The sequence below is a fragment of the Anneissia japonica genome, unplaced genomic scaffold (genome assembly GCF_011630105.1).
Source record: "Anneissia japonica isolate Jap-2015-1 unplaced genomic scaffold, ASM1163010v1 scaffold1489_len2284818_cov182, whole genome shotgun sequence".
NCBI classification, from domain to species: domain Eukaryota; kingdom Metazoa; phylum Echinodermata; class Crinoidea; order Comatulida; family Comatulidae; genus Anneissia; species Anneissia japonica.
This window is the reverse complement of record NW_022698455.1, coordinates 1,707,630-1,726,797: the sequence shown is the minus strand read 5'-3', so window position 1 is coordinate 1,726,797 and position 19,168 is coordinate 1,707,630. Positions and strand designations below refer to the sequence as shown.

The window sequence follows — 19,168 nt, the reverse complement described above, 5'->3', positions numbered from 1 at the left end:
CCTTAAGAGAGCCCTCTATGATCTAGCAAAGTTCCATGACCTAGCAGTTAAAGAAAGGGTCAAGTGGCTAGCTAACTAAAGTCATGGTTTTGCTAGGTTAAAAAAAACCTATGAATTTTCATTTTACTTTGTTCAGCACTTTTCTTGTTTTTTTTTTCTAAGTATTACTTTCGCTCAACTGATAACGGTTGCTTAAATTACTCTATTATCAAAACAAAATTTAACATTCCGTACTGATAATGAATTAATTTAGACACTCGACTAAACAAGTATGGTAAAACAGGTGGTTGAGTTTAAACTTCTGCCATTATAATAAAGTTAAAGCCAAAGGTTAATAGGGCAGGGGTGGGCATAACAATTAATCGGAGGACCAAAGTGAATTTTTGATTTCAAAATAAAATTTTCTTTTCTAAAGACAGCTTCACTTTTATGTTTCCAGTGCGCTTTCAAAAACTTCATGCACTGCTTTATGCTCGGTTTTAATATTACTTTTTACAGATGATCGGTGTCAGGTTCTAAAAAAACAAGGTCTTTTCCAGCCAAAGATGGTTGGCAGGCTGCACATATAGGGTTTTGTAATTCATTTTCGTGGACTTCATAAAAAATCATTGTCAGGCATTTATACTGCTTTGGCACACCTTCATGGCCAGAAATGAAACACTAGGACATAAATTTTAAGATAATTATTTTCTTCTCATATCCCTATAATTTTCAAAACCTTATGTGGGGTGTGGGCTCATAATTTAAATACAGCCTATATAATTGGGAAAGGTAAAAAGTCTAGCAAGGCACAATGCAATTTCATTTTACCCACTGAAGGTGCACATCACAAGATACAAGACACAAGATGTCTTTATTTTCATAAGCAAGACGAGCAGTTATATAACAACATCCTTGAGTGTTTAAAGGAAGTATATTGAAGGACATATAATATTTATATTAATAACTTACATGTAGAGGAGCCTCGTCCACTATTTCAGTAACATGAATCCGTCCTTGGATACAGCCCTTGACAACCACATTCACCTGACCTTCCTTAACAGAATGGATCCTGTAGGAAAAATAGCAAAGGTAAAATTTATATCTTTTATCCAGTAGTTGTGCAATCACAGGGGCAGATCCAGGATTTGAAAGAGGGGGTTTAAAATATTTCTAAAAAAACACCAAAAAGAAAGGGGGTGTCCTAACCGGGAAAATTTTGGTTCCTAGATGGCTTTTTCGACTTCTGAGGTGTCTTTTAATGACCTTTAAGTTCTTCAAAATTCAAGGTTTTCCCCCTCCTGAAAAAGTCAGGTAATTTTGTTTATTCCTATATATAGAGAAAAAAAAATCAAAGACATAGGCAATATATTATTATATTCCAACAATATTGAAATATTGGATACGTAGTCTTTCTTCCATGGATCGATGACCCGATAAACATGAAGAACGCACTTTCGTACATAAATTATTCTGTTGTCAAACCAAAAACAGTGTTTTTAATTTTTATTAATATTGAAGCCTAGTTGAGCTAAGCCAAGTTTGTCTGATCTGCCAACCTATGCCTTGGTAGGTTAGCATGCCTTTTGTAAGCCAGGCCCCAGTAGTATTTTGTTACCTTTCTTCACAGAGGGGGCTTTGTCCGAACTTTTATTTAATTGACTGCAACTTTTCTTTTAGAGATTTTGGACTATTACAGTAGTAATAAGAATTTACACTTGGTGCAAAAATTAAAATAATTAAACTGTTATTGGAAAAGTCGGCACTTACACTGCTTCCACTATGCTTCCTCTAGTAACGCCGTGTTCTTCAGCCTTTTCCTCCATTTCTTTCAGTCCAAAACGGATGAATTTTCTGTTCTCATCATTATTATCGGAACCCCCTTTTTGAAGAATTTCAGCAATTGGTTTTCCAGCCACAGTTCTGAAGTTTTGAAAAATAAACTTTCACACATAGAATTCCACCTCTTCACTTTCTAAATTATAAATCACATCCCAATTTTAGAAATAAGAAGCTCTCCTCCTCTATACTTATCTTAAACTAATTAAACATATGGATCACACTACACAGAGGTGAATCCAGAATTTTTCAAATGGGGAGGGGTCACATATTTAGAATAGATAAGTGAGTATTGCTTATTTAAATACATAACACTGGCATGCACTGAAATTTTAAAATTTAGTGGCAAAATGGGAGGAATGTGCTCACTGTGACCCCTACGTCGGGATCCTGCTACATGCCCCTCCACATTTGTCTATTGCTTAACCATATTCAACAGCTATACCTTTCCTTCTTCACCTTTACTAAAGCTTTACCATACCAATTAAATCATGTACCTCTGCCAATTTTAACAAGTACTTTATCAAATCCTATAAGCTAAAACTTTTTCAATTGCTTCTATTATTATGCTTTACTATACAAACTCTAAATCCTGATTTTCTCAACTGTATTTACAAGGGAAAAAAACATTTTTGCTCATCTAAACAATATTTATGACTCATTGAGAGATAATTACACCGAATGATACCTATTCTGTAGCCACAATATAAACAATAAGCCCATTGAAATGTTTAACCACAAAATTGATCCCTTGACAAGCCAAATTGGTTGTAGTTTTTCTCTCTTCAATAAATCACCATTTTTGAATAACAGGGGACTAAACTGCCACTAGGGTGGCATCTGTATATATGGTAACCATAGCAATAATAGTAACATGAAACACATAATTTGTACATTAACATCATTTCAATTGACTATTCCCATTATTAACTCATAAAAAGCATACATATTAACAAAAATAACTCAGTGATGCAAACGTAAAAGAATGTTGAGCATACAGTATATTAAAAGTTAACAAGAGAGACCATGGGAGTACTTAGTTCCTCATAAAAACAATAAAAGGTACTAAAAATATGGTTCAGGTAATGGAGCTAAAAGTTGAAGGTCAGTAAAGGTGCTATCCTAATGCTATGGAGTGGATTGGCCACACAGCTGTTGAAATGACCTCTGTTGACCTTCAAACTTTACAGGTCAGCCCTAGAGACAATGCAGTTCTGTACCAAACAGGACCAGGAGATTAAAGCACGCATCAGCACCAAATCAAGGAAGCGTTAACTAATACAGCTCATTCATAAGCGATCAACTCCCTGGCTTGTGCACAGTGGCGGTTGACCAAAGAGAATAACAACATTCAGAAGAATGTTATGGGATAAATAATTATACTTTTATTCTCAATGAAATGCTGGCTTAAAATTTATAAACAAATCTGGATCCATTTATCAATTATCAAGGTATGTTTAAATTTTAATCAATCTTTTTTTTTAAAATTTTGAATTTTTCTTTTCAGGTTTCAGAAATTATGTTTTAATTAAAACCAAGATAGTATAGCATCAGTTCTTCAAGAAAGTTATCTTTGGGAATAGGATGGAAGCTTGTTTTTAATTTTTTTCAACCAAAATTTCTAAGGCAAGGAACAAAGGAATAGAGAATTGTATGTTTACACATGGTATTGCAATTCAACGCATGACTCTGGTGCGACGTCTGCATTCATTCTAGTGCAACTATAGTATTTCTCTTTGAGTTTTCCCGCTAATAGTAATCACGGGAAAAAATGTTAACTATAAGTAATGACTCGTGTCAAGGCCCATTTTTAAAGAGGGGACAGCCAATATTTATTTATAACTTTCTTTATTTATTATAACTTTAAAATATAATGAAAGTCTTCAATATTAATTTTTATTTATTAAATTATTTTTTTTTTATTTGAAATCTTTTCTCACAAGGGCAAAATTAAACCTGGAATAAAGTAAGTCTTAGGTTATTGGCCTGAGGAGGAGGCGGGGGTGTTCAAGCATTTTTATTTCTCAATATATTGTATTTCTTTGACCCAAAAGACTTATCATTGGCTCTGTACGAAAAACAAAATTCCGTAACTATGTTGTAATGTAGTAATATGTCAAAAAGGAACACTTTGTAATGCCAAACTACTCAAGATAAAAAAGTGTCCTGAACTCTGTTTAAGGATCTATTGAATGTGCAACTGTAGATAAAGACCAAATTTTACCTTGGAGAAAAGCAAGTTATGATGTTCATATACACACATTATTTTGTTTCAAAACAATAATTATTGCTTTTTCTTTTTATTGCTTTTTTTAGATATCAGTAGCTTTGAGAACCATTGTTTGTATCTATTATGCAATATACAGTAGCTTGTGTATAATAATATCTCCCCTTTAGTGGAAAAATCTAAAAGCAAACTTGTATAGAACCTAGCTTTTGAAGGATATAACTATGCTCAAATTGACTGTGCTATAACACATTAAGAAGGGAAACCCCTTTTGATAATACTGGATTGAAATATAGTAAAGGAACCCAAGATTGTAAATAAGCATCTTTAAGCTGTAGCTCTACTTGTAATCGTAATATTTAAAGGCAACCCAATTGTGTCAATTATTGGTTAAATTCTAATTTTAAACAGTACTCATTTTCTCTTTAAATCCACAATAGACCACTTTTAACCACATCTAACCTTGGCATTATGGGCCTACCCTGAACTTTCTTTGTTGAGGCGTAAAAATAACCTCCCGCTTCAGACAACGATCTTTTGTTCCAAATTCTATACATACAATTAGTGGTCATATAATAAATGTGTAATGTGTTTAGTGTTGCTTTTGTGTATTAAATGAGGTACGATACTGACATATATTGGGAATGCAATTTTTGCTTTATTTGTTTTTAAACTGCTAGTTTCCATCTGAAGATGAAATCTGTCTTGTACCTTATAGGTGAAAGATTATTGTGTCTGCTTTATCCTTCTAAATATATTCTGGTTGTTTAATATATCTTTACAATATTGGCATTTGTTATTTTTTTGTTTATTTGTTTTTATTTTGGCTTTCTGTTTTATTATTTATTTTACTCAATGAACTAAGCAGACAGTATTTTCAATTTGTCACTTTTTGTCATGTCTTTTTTTATGTGGATATTGGCCCTTTGATGGTATTTGTAGCATTAAAGAAATTCAATTGAATTGAAACCTGTACTAACAGAATTTTGTTTTCCTTGATTTTATTAGACAGGAACAGATCTACATGTTAGTCAAAAATCATTTTTGTTTCAACTGAATTAAATTTTGATTTATTTTTCAGGATGTACAAACTGGACAAAATGACACCTGCTAATTGGATATTATTTTTAACTTCAGTAATCGCATTAATTCAAAAAAACAGGACACAATCATGCAATGAAACAAGCATCATATCCTGCATGTACGACCGCCAAAACCAGAAGTGCGTGTGCGAAAATATGGACTGTGTGCCACACGAACAAATTTGTTTCCACGTTGAGGCACTGGAGCTCACGTTGGGGACGTACACTTACATTCCATCGCAGGCATTCACTGATTATTATCGTTTGAAATTTCTTACAATATCGAATAGCGCTGTTCAGGAAATACACAGCGGCGCATTTGACGGTTTGAACTTATTAGAAAAACTACATTTAAAATCTAACAAACTTGAGATAATCTATCCCAGAGCATTTGATGGCCTATTCAACTTGACATTAATAAATCTGCAAGATAATTATATTCAATATCTTCCGCATGGACTATTTTATGATCTGAAGCAAATATCCTTGCTGTTCTTGAGTGGGAACCCATTTAAAGATAGTGCATTGGAATATTTTGATCAACCTATGCCTTTAACTTTATTACATTTGGAAAGGATTAATATGACATCGTTGTTGCCAGGATGTTTCAAAAATCTCCCCAATTTGCAAATCTTATCGTTAACAGGTAATTTTTTAGAGACTATTGAGATGGGTACATTTCAAGATCTTCCTTCTCTGTTGAGGCTTGATTTAAGTAAAAATAATTTAAAAACAATAGCAGAGAAGAGCTTCAGATCTAACTTAAACCTTACTCACTTATTTATCAATATAAATAATATGGCAAACTTCCAGCAACTTCTGAGAACACTGCCCTCAAACCTGGAGTTCCTTTCAGTCTATGCAAATAACTTCACGCAAATAGGTGGACTTAAAACAGGACAACCTATTAAGCTTATAAATCTGGACATATCTTTCAATCATATCGCGTCTTTAAACTCGGATTCGTTTCGAGGGCTGCCATCTTTGGAAGAAGTGAATTTAGCAGGGAACGAACTTGAAGTTGTAGATTTGACCATTTTTCCACAGTCGATTAAGAAAATATTATTGTCAGAAAATCATATTGAAAATTTAATATTACCAACTACAACAGACTGTCTACCTCACTTAAGAAACCTCAAATTACTTAATAATAAACTGAAAACATTTCCTGTTGCTCTGCTGGAATTGACTACAAATTTGAACAGTTTAGATTTAAACTTCAACCCTATTGTATGTGACTGTTATACAAAGGAACAATCAAGCGCTGGTACAACCAACAGTTCAATTCTCCAAATTAGTACCCACTGTTCCAATTCTGGAGACTCAGCCATAAACGAGATTCCTTCACACGATGCATCAATTCTGTCAAGTAATTGTATTGAACCTGTTGTATTAGCACATTTTGATCATCTAGATGTTCTTCAAGGGAGTACAGTCACTCTTAACTGCTCTGTTACAGGAATTCCACATCCAAGAGTCACCTGGATTGGTCCAAATGGTGAAGCATTATTTGGGAAATATGATTACGCACATGAGATCACATTGCTTGATGTCAGCGATGCTGGTAAAGCCAATAACGGAACTTATATGTGCTTGGCTATAAACTCTGAGGGAGTTAGTAATGCTTCCATCTCTGTCTTTGTCATTCCACAGAAAGAAGAGTTTTCCACTCCTTCCTTTTCTACAGTGATGGCAACACATGTACCTCAAACACAAGCAACCCAAACTGTTTTAAAAACTGTAACTGAATTTGAATCAATCAAGACAACAATAGAAACACAACTGCTAACAGACACACCATCACAATCAGAATTCCTAACAACTACAACGACATCAGTTTCATTCCAAGATAACACAAAGGAAAAATCAACCATATCAATTTTAACATCAGATTTAGTTAGTACAACAGAGGTGAGCCAAACAAGACATTCCACATCAGTGGATTCAGATCACACAACAGAAGATTTTTCTTCAGTCAGTGTGGAAGTCTCAACAATCATTTCTGTTATGGGGAATACTGGCACTGAAGAAATTCAATTAGATCTCTCCAGTTCATCACCTACAACAGAGGTGAGCCAAACAAGACATTCCACATCAGTGAATTCAGATCAAACAACAGAAGATTTTTCTTCGATCAGTGTGAAGGTCTCATCTCAAATTTCTGATTTGGGGAATACTGACACTGAAGAAATTCCATTATATCTCTCCAGTTCATCACCTAACATTAAAACTACAACCAGAATTAATAGGATAATGGAAGAGAAATCAACAATTGTCAGCAGAATTCTACAGACCTCAGTGACATCAAATCAACAGAGCACCATCAGAAATGTGATTGAAATGACCACAGAAAACAGGAACATAGAGACCACACATCTATCAAACATCAGAAAAAAGAGTTCAAAGGAGATTGTCATAACATCTCTCTTATCTATCATTACAGTAGTAATCATTTTAGCACTTGTTAAATGCTTGATAAAGAAAGTTAGATTAAAACTAAGAAAACCAATGAATGTGTTCCTTCTTAACGACTTCAATGAGGAATTATGGAAAGATGAGGAAATATCACAGGAGGAAGGCAATATTTGTGAATCTCAGATACATGTAGGGCTTTTATCAAATTTTAAGGAATATACATATGGATAGTTGTGCATATAATGTTTACAAGTTCATGACAGAACTTTCACTATGTTAGACAATTACCAAAGGCTAAGGATTTTACATGAATAGCAAGTCATACAGTATTTTCAATAATCCCACTGTTTTATAATGCAATGCATGGTTTAGTGGACACAGTGCATGCCTTCGAAAATACCAAGTTCAGTGGCTCAAACATTGCACATTTCAGGATGTTGTTTATTGGTATTGTTCACTTATAAATGTTGGATGGGAATAGCATATTAAAAGCAAACTTTTCAGTATAAGGTGTGGTTATAGTGGTTGGCGCATCGGTTGTGGCTTGGACTCCCAACCTCGGGGTCGGGGGTTCGAAACTCTCGCTGTGCAAATCGCTTGTGTCCTTGGGCAAGGCACTTTATCTACGGTTGCCCCTCTCCACCCAGGAGTACAAGTGGGTACCTGGTAGGTTTCAACACTGCGCTGATTACTAGCCGCAATATTATGGTGATATAATTTAATTTAATAATTTCATTTAGTGTTTAATGTGTTCCATATGTGTTTGATCCAATGACCGGGGTAATAATGTGAAGCGCTTAGAGGCTTTGTTAAGGCATTAGGCGCTATATAAGAACGACATTATTATTATATATACAACTTATGTTTTACACATTATATTATGTTTGCTTGGTGACCAAGTACTACGTATTAAAATGAGATTAAGCTCAGGTTCAGCTATACCGTAAGCCACCACAACTTTTGATCTAATGCAAAATACACAAGTAGGGCATAAGTCCGCTGATTAAATAAAGATGTATTGTCCTGTGAAAATGACAAAAAAAATATCATAAAAAAACAAATTTTGAAATTAACTTACTCATTTTGCAGTAGCATATAAATTAAATTGAGCATAAAAATTATTGTATTTCAAAAAAAATATGTACCCTGATTTTTAAACAGGATAATTATAATAAAAATATTAGAACACTTCCAATGACTGGAAGTGTTTTTATCATTTTTGGCTGTAAAATTATGGGTAAACATTTTTACAAGTACGCTAATTTCTAATTTTTTACGTTGATAATATGTTACTTCAAAATGGGCAAGTTAATTTCAAAAATGATTTATCTTGCAATACATCTTTTAACTTCATAAATTTGGAAATTCTTTTAAGTTTTCCTTAGAGAATAATTCTAAAGAATGGTTTATAAAATATGAAATAAATCACATTGAAATTAAATAATAATTAAAATATTTTCAGCACATTGCTACTGGCCTAGCCTAACTAACATTTTCATGCCTAGCTAGCAAATTGTCTGTAACCATGATACAGCTTAAAAATCTCTTGCTACTGAAAATAAACCCAACACCAAACGTAATATAATTAGATGTTAAGGGGACAGGGATTATTCCACCATCAGACTGGTACAACAGATGTAACTGCTGCAGTTGTATAGGATTAATGCTTATACCAAAGTATAAGTGCAGTAAACCAGACAAGACAAATAAACAACTGTCATTCTAACGTATATATATGACAGGGCCTCTTGTACCTAGCCTGTCTCTTATACACATCTAGATGTGTATAAGAGTGTGTGTGTGTGTGTGTGTGGGTGGGTGTGTAGGTGTGTGTGTAAAATTTCTTAGAAACAGGCTTACCCGTGAACCTTGACCTTGCATGTTTGTCCAAATTTCAAAAGATCTGCACCAATTCTAACATCATTGTAATGCTGAAATTAACGTAAATTTTTTTAAACCAACCTCTCTCTATCAATGCTTTTGTAAGTAGTATATCCTGTGTAAATCAGTCTAGATGTTTGAATTGAATCTACTGTATAACTGATACATACATCTTGGGAATGTATTAGGTGAAAAATTGATATTTTATTTATTTACAGTATTAGTACTTTATTAAAAAATTGTAAATTACAACTCGACAATAAATGTTTTATAACTTCTGTTTTAGTCTTGACATCAACAATACTAAACTTTTTTAAAAATGTAAACAAAAAAAATACTGTGAATTTTTACAGAAATAAAATAGAGTGTAAAAACAGAAAAAAACTGGGGAATTTACATTTTTTCATTGGAATACTGACTCACTATATAAGAGCAAGTACAAACACAGGTATGTACTTATCAACTACAAGTTATTTAATATTTATAATCACTAATTATATACCTTCTTGACTGGTAGATATATAAGAGTGCCCTCATCTGTGGATGCAAGAGCGAAACATTCTTTCACAAGTTCAACTTTGACCTTTAACTCATCCATCTTGCCCTAAAAAAAGAAGACAAATAAAGGGTAATCAACATGAATTTAAACTAGACACAAACAGCAAGCAACAAAACAAAAATAAATATAAAATTATTATATTTTAAATATAATTAAATAATGTACAGATAACAGTGAGTATATAAAATTGTCACCGCTAAATTTGAAGTGAAAATTTCCAAGAACAAGGCAACTACAACTGGGGGACTAGGATTTCGCTCTACGAATTTACCAGTGTCTACTGCGCTCTGTGACTTGTGCACGACCTTGTTGTTGTAGGGGCCTAGGCTAGTACAAGTAATTGAAAACAAAATGCCAAAAAAGAGAAAAAAACAAAGAAAATAGGGGCGCATAAAACCTGCAGTGTTTTTGGTTGTAAAAGTATTCAAAAGAAAATGTGTCTGAAAAAACGTAATTTGTTCAGGTTAGACTGCTGGACGTCCCCCAGTAAAAAGTTGCGAGACATTGGTGGCGCTGTTTCAAAATAGACTACATAAAATGGTGTATAAATAGTACTCATCATTATAACCACCATTATCCTCAATCTGTACACTTATTTATTTATTATTAATTTTGTTATTCACTTTTTTGATAAGATATATAGGACATGTCCAATAGTCACCAGATAGAGTTACCGGTATGCTGTTAAACAGCTGGGGAAACACGCCTATTGATTCAAAACCGAAAGAGGATGCAGTATAATTATTATCGTACCTATCAATGTAAATGTAGGCCTAGTGTCATCAGTAGAATACCGCCGCTATTGTAAATAAACAAAAACAGTATGAGCTTCCCCTGATTACACAAATAAAGCTAATGGAAGTTATGGCAATGATATGTACTCCCTTTACTTAGTACAAATGACATGAAAAATACTTTTAGAAAATCCATGCATTATATATTTTATCATTAATTGTCAATTTTTTATTGTTATTTTTGAAATAAATATATAATTGATATATTCAATGATATAGTATTTTCTTTTTTGATGATCCAAAGATTATAGTGAAATGTATACTTACACTTTTCGTTGGTAATCCACCAATTCATTCATGTAAGCATTTTTTTGGATCATCAAAAAAAAATAAATAACATTGAGTATATTACATAATGAATCCTGGTGAATTTTTCAATAATATAATTGATAGCTTGTTTATAATGGTAGAGATATTCAAGAATGTGTTATGCTGCCACCTGTGGAGTTGATTGATAACAAACTTTGTAAATGAAAGGAGTTTAACACACCTCTCCTCACGCTTACAATAACAATTGCCATAGGCCATGGCCAATGCTTGAATTTTACATGACATTTTGCATGATTTGGGAAATTTCATTATTTGATGGGAGACAGTTGACTGAATCTTGTGAATTCCCAGCATTTTAAGCTAAGAAATATTCAACATTCCTAACTCCTACAGATTGTATACTATATAGGTCTACAACCTGTCCTAATATTGTTAGCTCCTGTTTTCATGTACTTTGCATATTCTCTAAATATTCTTCTTTTCGTGAAATATTTAATTCCCTTCTATAAGCTTGCAATAGGCATATTACTAAAATAGTTGCTTAACATTACTGTTTTCATTTTTTCTTAATGTTCTAATTATTGAAACAAAGTAAATCATTATTGCGCTTTCAAATGTAGAGTTAAAATTTTTGGATGCACAAACGTGCAATTAAATTTTCTAATACACAAAATAGTGCTCACAAAACAGCCTGGTTAATCATGCTGGGTACAAATTCACCAAATTAAACTTACTGCCAAGAGGATTGTCTCAAAGGCTGTTTGTACTGACCAGTATTTGGCTGGTTGGAACAGGGTTCAGGGGAATGTTTTCTTTTTTTTTTTAGTGATGAGAAAAAAAAAATACTGGTTTAGGAAGGATATGAACCTACAGTAGGACCCTAAAACCTTGTACAGACTAGTATTATATTTTATTTGACAAAAACATGGGACATTCTTAAATATGGTCATGATGACATCACGTCGTGACCATATATAGGCACATCATGACTATATATGGGCACATCATGACTATATATGGGCACATCATGACTATATATGGGCATATAACAGTTTTTTTTTTGTCAAATATAATTTCAGAGTCTTGACAGATCTTTAGTTTGGTTTGTTTTTTAAGCTTTGCTGTAGTTGAATGGACTTTCATGTTCTTATGTAAGCCTGCTTTTTTTTCTAATAGTGTTGATCCGAATGCAAATACCTTATTGACATTCATACCAAATTGTTCTTAACTATTATCATCAATCTTGATTAAATTTCAAATTTTTTTAAAATGTAGTTACGATTTTGCATTCCTCCGAGTCTGTCTCGTATGCAAAAGGTACCCTAGCTGTTACTCTCAGATGAAAAGTGACACCAAGCCTTTAACTAGAAAAACACTTCCCTGGATTAGGTTACTGCAGGTTAAATAAATATTGAAAAAAGTCTTCTTTGAAGTGGTAAATAGGTTACACAAACTATTTGAGGAACTTACTTCTGAAAAAAATTGTACTTGGAAATAATTTCAGCTTTAAAAAATAAGCAATATAAATAATCACTTGATATTTAAAGTGTATTATAATGTTGTTAAAATATAATATGACAGAACAGTGTGGAGTCAATTTCAGAAAGACTTAATTATAGACAGGACACAAAACACATTACAGTAGAACCTCGATTTTACATACGTTACGGGACCAGATAGTGTATGTAAATCAGGAGATTCGTAAAATTAAGGTTGGGTTAAATTTGTGGTGACCTCTGACCTAATACCTACGATGTTGCCTGGGCCTTAACGTACAACTGTAGGCCTAGGCCTACAAATAAAACCAAGGTTGTACTGTACTGTAAAAGGATATGCAGAGGAGTTTTGTATGTTTCTGTTCATTTGTACTGGTCCTAGTTATCTAAAATGACGGTCCGCACACAATGGGCCACGACCCAATTATGGGTCGCAAAATATTTTTGGAGGACTGCAAAGATTTGGTTTTGTAAACCTCCTTCATCAATGTACTATAGGAATATGAATTTTTTCACTAATAGAATAGATAATAATGCCAAATTATCATAAGAAAATGGAGGTCATTTCCATGATCAGATACTTCACATGGAGTGAACGTCCTTCTGGTTAGCTACTGTGCTAGGTATTGTTGGGCACGTTAATCATATCCTCTTAAGTACAAATAATTGTGGGTTTACTTCATATTCTATTATAACCAAACAGAATGATGATAGGAATATAACATTTTTATAAAAATCTTCTATTCACATTTTGCTGGAAGTGCCAAGACTGCAGGCAGGCCCGTATCCAGGGGGTTTTTATGGTTCGGGAGAACCCCACTTTTCTAGCAAACCCCCTCTTTTCTGGCGAAACCCCCTCTTTAAATTTCCAAAATAAGTCCTCCAACCCCAACTAATGCACTGCAGACCCACCCAGACACAGACATTTTCAAACATATCTGCTTTTATAGCATTATTTAGACCTATAAAGCACAAAAATCTTCTTGCTTTGGGGGTTTCGCCGATCCCACCGGGGCTTCGACTGTGGACCTCCCGCCCAGAAAATCCCCACTCCCTTGAAAGAACCTGGCTATAGGCCTGGCAGGACTCTTGGGAGTAAACTTAACCTCATGGTTGAGGCCCAACAGGACTGAAAGCCAGAGACACAGGAAATGTTATCTTCCTGTCCAAAGCATTCCCTCACCATAACCTTTACACAGTTTGAATATTTTATCTCAAAATTATAATCAAAAACAAAATTAAACAAAATTGTAGAGTTCTAAAAATAGAATTTCAAAAATTAAAATGGACAAGAGAGGGCAGTATATATTATCCTTACCAACTTTTTCTTTTCTAAAGTCTGTGCAAAGGCTACTAATTTCTGCTTCATGGACAGCTCAACTACTTCACTGGGGATGTCCACATGAAGAATGACCGCCTCAACATTGTCGCCCGGTTGATGGTCATGCTGGGCTGGACAGTGACCTCTTGTGACCACAGCAGAAATGTTTCCATCCAGCTGGCATAGAAAGCCACCTTTCTGAATTTCTTTGAGAGTTGCAGTGACAATGCTTCCCACTGTCATGCCAGATAAAACTTTATGCTCTGAAGTAAGAAATATATAAATATTTTGGTCAGCACAAAACAAAATTATATTTATATATACATTTATTATTATTATAGTAGTTATTTACCACTACGCAATATATCAAAATCATTTTACATTAGAAACAAAATTGCATCCCTTCAACCCACATTTATTATATATATACAACTAGCAAATTTGGACTACCACAACCATTTTCATTATCATTATATTCCTCATCATTAACCGGAGAATATCACTCACTTTCAGCACTTTTTAACTTCTTCAGGATTTTCCTCTGTTCTTTCAAAAAGCCTCGAAGAAGATCCAATGCTGTGATATCCATGGACACCTCCGAAGGCCTTAAGCTCACCAAAAAGCGTTCCTTCTCCTCGTTGACCTCTTTGACATGGGCATGTAGGGTCTGACCAATAGCAAACAGCTTAGAGGGATCCAATGTGTACGAATCACTAATATCCTTTATTGAAACAAAAAGAATTTTCTGTAGTTATCGTTTTATTCAAAAATCTATTTAAAGTTAAATTCAAGGTACATTTATTAATGATAAAGTGTAGACTTGTATAGCACAGGCATCCATCAAACAAGATACTCATGGCACTTGATATGGAATATTAACTTGTGCAGTGACTTTCATTCCCCTAGGGGTTCCCTTCATGTATATGCCACCCGGACAACCTGTACCAGCAACTCTTATCATCCATCACTGGGGCTGTCTGTACCAGTACACGGGGTATCCTCCTACTCGTCTCGAATGATGTACTGGGTTCTTCATATTGCACACGAGCCATTGGACAATCAACTTGTCGACACAAAAATGCATGTTAAAAATATAACATCCTGTGGTTTCCAACCTGTGATTTGCTAATCTATATTTTAGACCCATTGACTGCAGGTAAAATAACGGAAAAACATAATTTAATGGCTTTTTACCTTAAGCGGTGCTAGGCCCACTAGGTTGTTCAGGAACTCTACAAACAAGCCATAAGGCATGATATTACGGAGACAGCCTACCATCTCCATTCCTGGATTCAGTTCACTGAAGTCCTTGAGTATTTCCCCTGAGTTGGACACTCCAATCAGAGAAGGTTTACAAGTCAGTATCTGATGATTTATACATTAAAGATTTTTAGCAAATATATATTAATAAAGGTTAACAAATTCATAGCAGGTCAAAAAATACAATTATGCTGTGTCAATTCAGTGTGCTGGTCATTCCTTAGCTATCTGACCTTTCCACTAAGCACTGCACCTTGGATATTTTTGCTAAGGCAGGGGTCCCATGTTGGAAGAATCCCCATTCAGGAGATCTGTTTCAATGAGCATCTAAATAATACTCTGCTGTGGATGGTGATACTCATTGGCACTGACATCCGGGAGACAATTGATAATAAAGTATTATAAATTGGTAAAAACATGCAGATATCATGAATTTGTGGGAGATGGGTTATTTTTCAAGGAAATTGTTGCTTGCTCGCAGGAGTGTGTGAGGCCGTCCCCATTTCCGGGGGACTCCAGCAACTTCCGGGAGACTTGGGAACCCCGCTAAAGTTGCCCAAAATTGACAGCGTAAATGTATGTAAACGTGTGCGTTTATGGGACAACAAATACGTTTGGGAGAAAAGCATGTATTCCTGGCCCTGCCATCATTGGCAAGTTGTTTTGTTTGACAGACACCCCAGGAAGTTTCTTAGCTTTCAACACTAGATGCATGTAAAGAGGTTTGAACAAACAACAAAAGATAGGTTCTATACACGCAGGAACATCCCAAAAAAATTAGTTCCACTAAGTGGGTTAAATTCGAAAATAACCCATTATGTTCATTAAAGTAGGGATTCTAAATTTTTGCATCTCCACCCCAGGCTGTTTTGCACCCCTTCCCCTTACTAAAACCAGCCTTCAATCCTGCTTTAAAAAAAAATATGGACCAAAATTATGAACAACCTGCCTTCTGCCCTTTGTAAACAAATCTACTCTAGATTCTAAGAAACTGAATATTTATTTACAAAGTAACATCCATGGAGGAAATACAAATGGACCTACTGTTGAACCTGTATATTCCCTGGTTGAAAGATGTGTCACACATATGGAAAGACAGAAAATAACAAAAATATATTTAATTCCCAATGCTCATGAGGGAAGGAGCTAAGCTCGATCCTGAAAACGTTTTTTAGTGCCAATGTCTGTTCAGGCTTGCATTACTGCAGCCACCACATACAAGGATACTTGTTGGCCTTTGGGGCCTTTGTTGTTGAACATCATCGCCTCCATCTCATCTCCTGGGCTAGCTGCAGTCAGAATTAGGTCACAGTTCATAGTATAATCTGACAGATGCATTGTGGGAATGACAGCCTCTTCCTCAGTCTCCATTTTGACATTTAAGCCATCAGGAGTAGCTGATATAACTGTTACTTTCATGATCTGAAGATGAAAAAGAGTTTATATAAATAAACCTACAATAAAAACATCAACATTGTTAATATGTTCAATGTGTAATCTCAATATTTACAGGTCTCCTTCCAATTAAAGACCACTATTGGGACTGGGGTTTTACATGTTCTTTAGCAGCTTTGGTCACTAATTAGAATAATAAAAATAAAAGACATTTGTGAATATAGGACCACAGAAAAGTGGTCTTTCTTTGGAGGGTCTTTAATTGGAGAGAGACCTGTTATAGTAATAGTCCATGGTTCCTCCATTGTTCTACTCAAGTTCCTAGGATAGGAAATTCAGCCTGGTCTTCTGAGGATGCATGGCAGCTATGACTACAGAGTACTAAATTGGGCAGGGCAATGGAAGACAATCTCTTCTCGTCTCTGAAGAGTGTGCGTAGTGTTGTTCATGGGACCTACGGTTTAAGTCCCTACCAAAATATGGTGTGCAATAACCAGGATTTCACAGTTAATAACCATTATTTCACTGTGGGAATAACTTAATGGGATAGAACTTTGGAGTGGAGATGAACCACTTGGTGGTTAAGATGCTTGTTTTCCAATACCAGAGTATTGGGTTCAATTCCTGTCATGGTTACAGGATTTTTTTCTCCACTACCTAACCCATATAATGAGACTTAGTTTATGTAAAGCATCATTGTGTATGTTTGTATTGTGATGGGATTGCCACTTTAAGGAGTGATTAAGTTCAGTGTTTGGTATATCCTTGGCTCTAGTGCTTAAAGCTGAATAAAAATCAAGAACTAAGAAGATGGAACCACCAAGATCTCCAAATAAACAAACACAAAAACAAACAAACAAATCAATAAATAGACAGAGGGTAAAAAAATACTACTTTACTTTTCCAACTGCAACTTTTGGCTCAGTCTTCACTTTTTTCTCCCTTCTTGGTCTGTCTTTATCACTTCGTAGCGACAATATAACACGTTTCATTGACGGTTCGTGCGTCTTTATCACCCGACATTTAACAACTTGTCCCACATAAAATATCTTCTCAGGGAACTCAATACGCTCATTAGCTAACTCTGACCTTGGAATCAAACCTGTAAGCATTTAAAAAAGGTTTGGAATGTTAACCATTCAGATATAGAAAAAATTATTAAGACAAATAAAATAATAATGTATGTACAAAACAAAAACCTACTGTTAATAGAATAAAGTATTGGAAATTAGACAAACCATCTATGACAATAGTTCACATTATTATAAATTTTCTAAATTGTGCTGATGCTGATCGTGCTAAAACCTTTTTTTGTAGTATGGATGCTCAAGGCTAACGACACGACTAGACAGTTTTGATTGCAAGTGGAGAGCCATGTTATTGTAAAAAAAATTATTTACATACATAAAATTATGAATGATCTTACACATCCCCTACAGAGTTGTTACAGCTTGAACAGATGGAATCAGACTCTGCCCACCACGTATTTGTGCTAAACTCTATTCACATATCACCACCCCCTTTTAACACTAAATTTTAACTCTTAACTTTAGATTGCAGTTGTTTATATGAGTTTTAATGTTTAGTTTACTGGGTCTTGCTGTTTTTGGTGCATTATATGTTTTTTGCAATTTGAATTTTGTCTTTTTTAATTGTTTTAGTTCAAAAAGCGGTACAACCAACATTTCATTGTATGTTTTTATATGGACGACTAATAAAATTTCTTGTATGTTGTATTAAACATTAATTGTTCAATTGATTTAAGAGTTTTAAATTTTCACAAAAAAACATGTTCACTGACCTTTAACTCCATTGCAGAACATGACAACACAGCCAAACTTCTTGATTGATACGATCGTTCCATGAACATACATGCCTTCTTCAAACTGGCTGTAGTCACTGATAATGTTCAGCTTGGACTTGACTAAGGTCTTCTTGTGTGTAAGTATAAGACGGTTTTGTTGCGGACTCACATGGATTACCTAGGGAATAGATATAGATAATGAGATAATTATATCTATATATTTGTCACATTAATGTTAAGTTTGTACATGTAAGCAATTGGAACCGTTATGTACAATGTCACAAACATATTTCTATATAGATTGGAGCCTCATTTTAGTGTTTAAGAATCTTGGGTTTAATCCTATAAAATACTTTTCACAACTACAAACAAAACTCCACCCATTACGCCTGAAATTAAACTTAGTAAATTTTTCTGTCAAGTAATAGATTTGATTTTAAATAGAAGACACTACAAACCAATAAACTGTTCTTTTCAGAAGTATCTATGTGGTGTACTTCAAGCACTTATTATTACTTCAGAATGCAGACCTTCAATCAATATTAAATTTTAATAGTTTAATAATTTATTATGTACGAAAAATATACAAAAAGTACTTGCTTACCCTAAGAGCAATTTTATCCGTCTCGCTAAATATCTTATGCGGGTTCTGGATGGGTACATCAGCCAGATGACTTCTGGGTACAAATCCTTTGATGTGGGCACTGATCTTTACCTGTAAGCCATTTTCTTGTACAGCTGTAATGGTTCCCTAGGAGCAATACAATAGGCATAAAAATTAGTGACATCACAGAGAAGACCTATTTCACATTCATAAAACACCCAAATATTCATTTGACAAAGTGG

The 19,168-nt window shown here is 34.3% G+C and overlaps 2 protein-coding genes across 2 annotated transcripts in view; one reads left to right on the top strand and one right to left on the bottom strand.

The window, feature by feature from the left end:
• Window positions 1–19,168, bottom strand: part of LOC117102600 (protein RRP5 homolog) — a 34,202-nt gene that overhangs the window by 10,524 nt on the left and 4,510 nt on the right. The window contains exons 10-20 of the mRNA XM_033242958.1: window positions 18,927–19,073; window positions 18,320–18,500; window positions 17,418–17,620; window positions 16,351–16,545; window positions 15,058–15,228; window positions 14,371–14,584; window positions 13,861–14,126; window positions 9,926–10,027; window positions 9,403–9,473; window positions 1,750–1,902; window positions 952–1,051 (exon numbers count right to left, since the gene is read on the bottom strand). Coding sequence (XP_033098849.1) covers window positions 952–1,051; window positions 1,750–1,902; window positions 9,403–9,473; window positions 9,926–10,027; window positions 13,861–14,126; window positions 14,371–14,584; window positions 15,058–15,228; window positions 16,351–16,545; window positions 17,418–17,620; window positions 18,320–18,500; window positions 18,927–19,073 — 1,803 coding nt within the window. The remainder of the gene's footprint in view (window positions 1–951; window positions 1,052–1,749; window positions 1,903–9,402; window positions 9,474–9,925; window positions 10,028–13,860; window positions 14,127–14,370; window positions 14,585–15,057; window positions 15,229–16,350; window positions 16,546–17,417; window positions 17,621–18,319; window positions 18,501–18,926; window positions 19,074–19,168) is intronic.
• LOC117102601 (leucine-rich repeat and immunoglobulin-like domain-containing nogo receptor-interacting protein 2) lies at window positions 3,045–8,063 on the top strand. Its single transcript, XM_033242959.1, has 2 exons — window positions 3,045–3,269; window positions 5,127–8,063. The coding sequence occupies exon 2, from the start codon at window positions 5,128–5,130 to the stop codon at window positions 7,771–7,773; it is 2,646 nt and encodes an 881-aa protein (XP_033098850.1). The 5' UTR covers window positions 3,045–3,269; window position 5,127; the 3' UTR covers window positions 7,774–8,063.

Bases quoted from the DNA above. Each gene is read 5' to 3' on its own strand.
- LOC117102601 (XM_033242959.1), top strand. From the start codon at position 5,128: ATGTACAAACTGGACAAAATGACACCTGCTAATTGGATATTATTTTTA.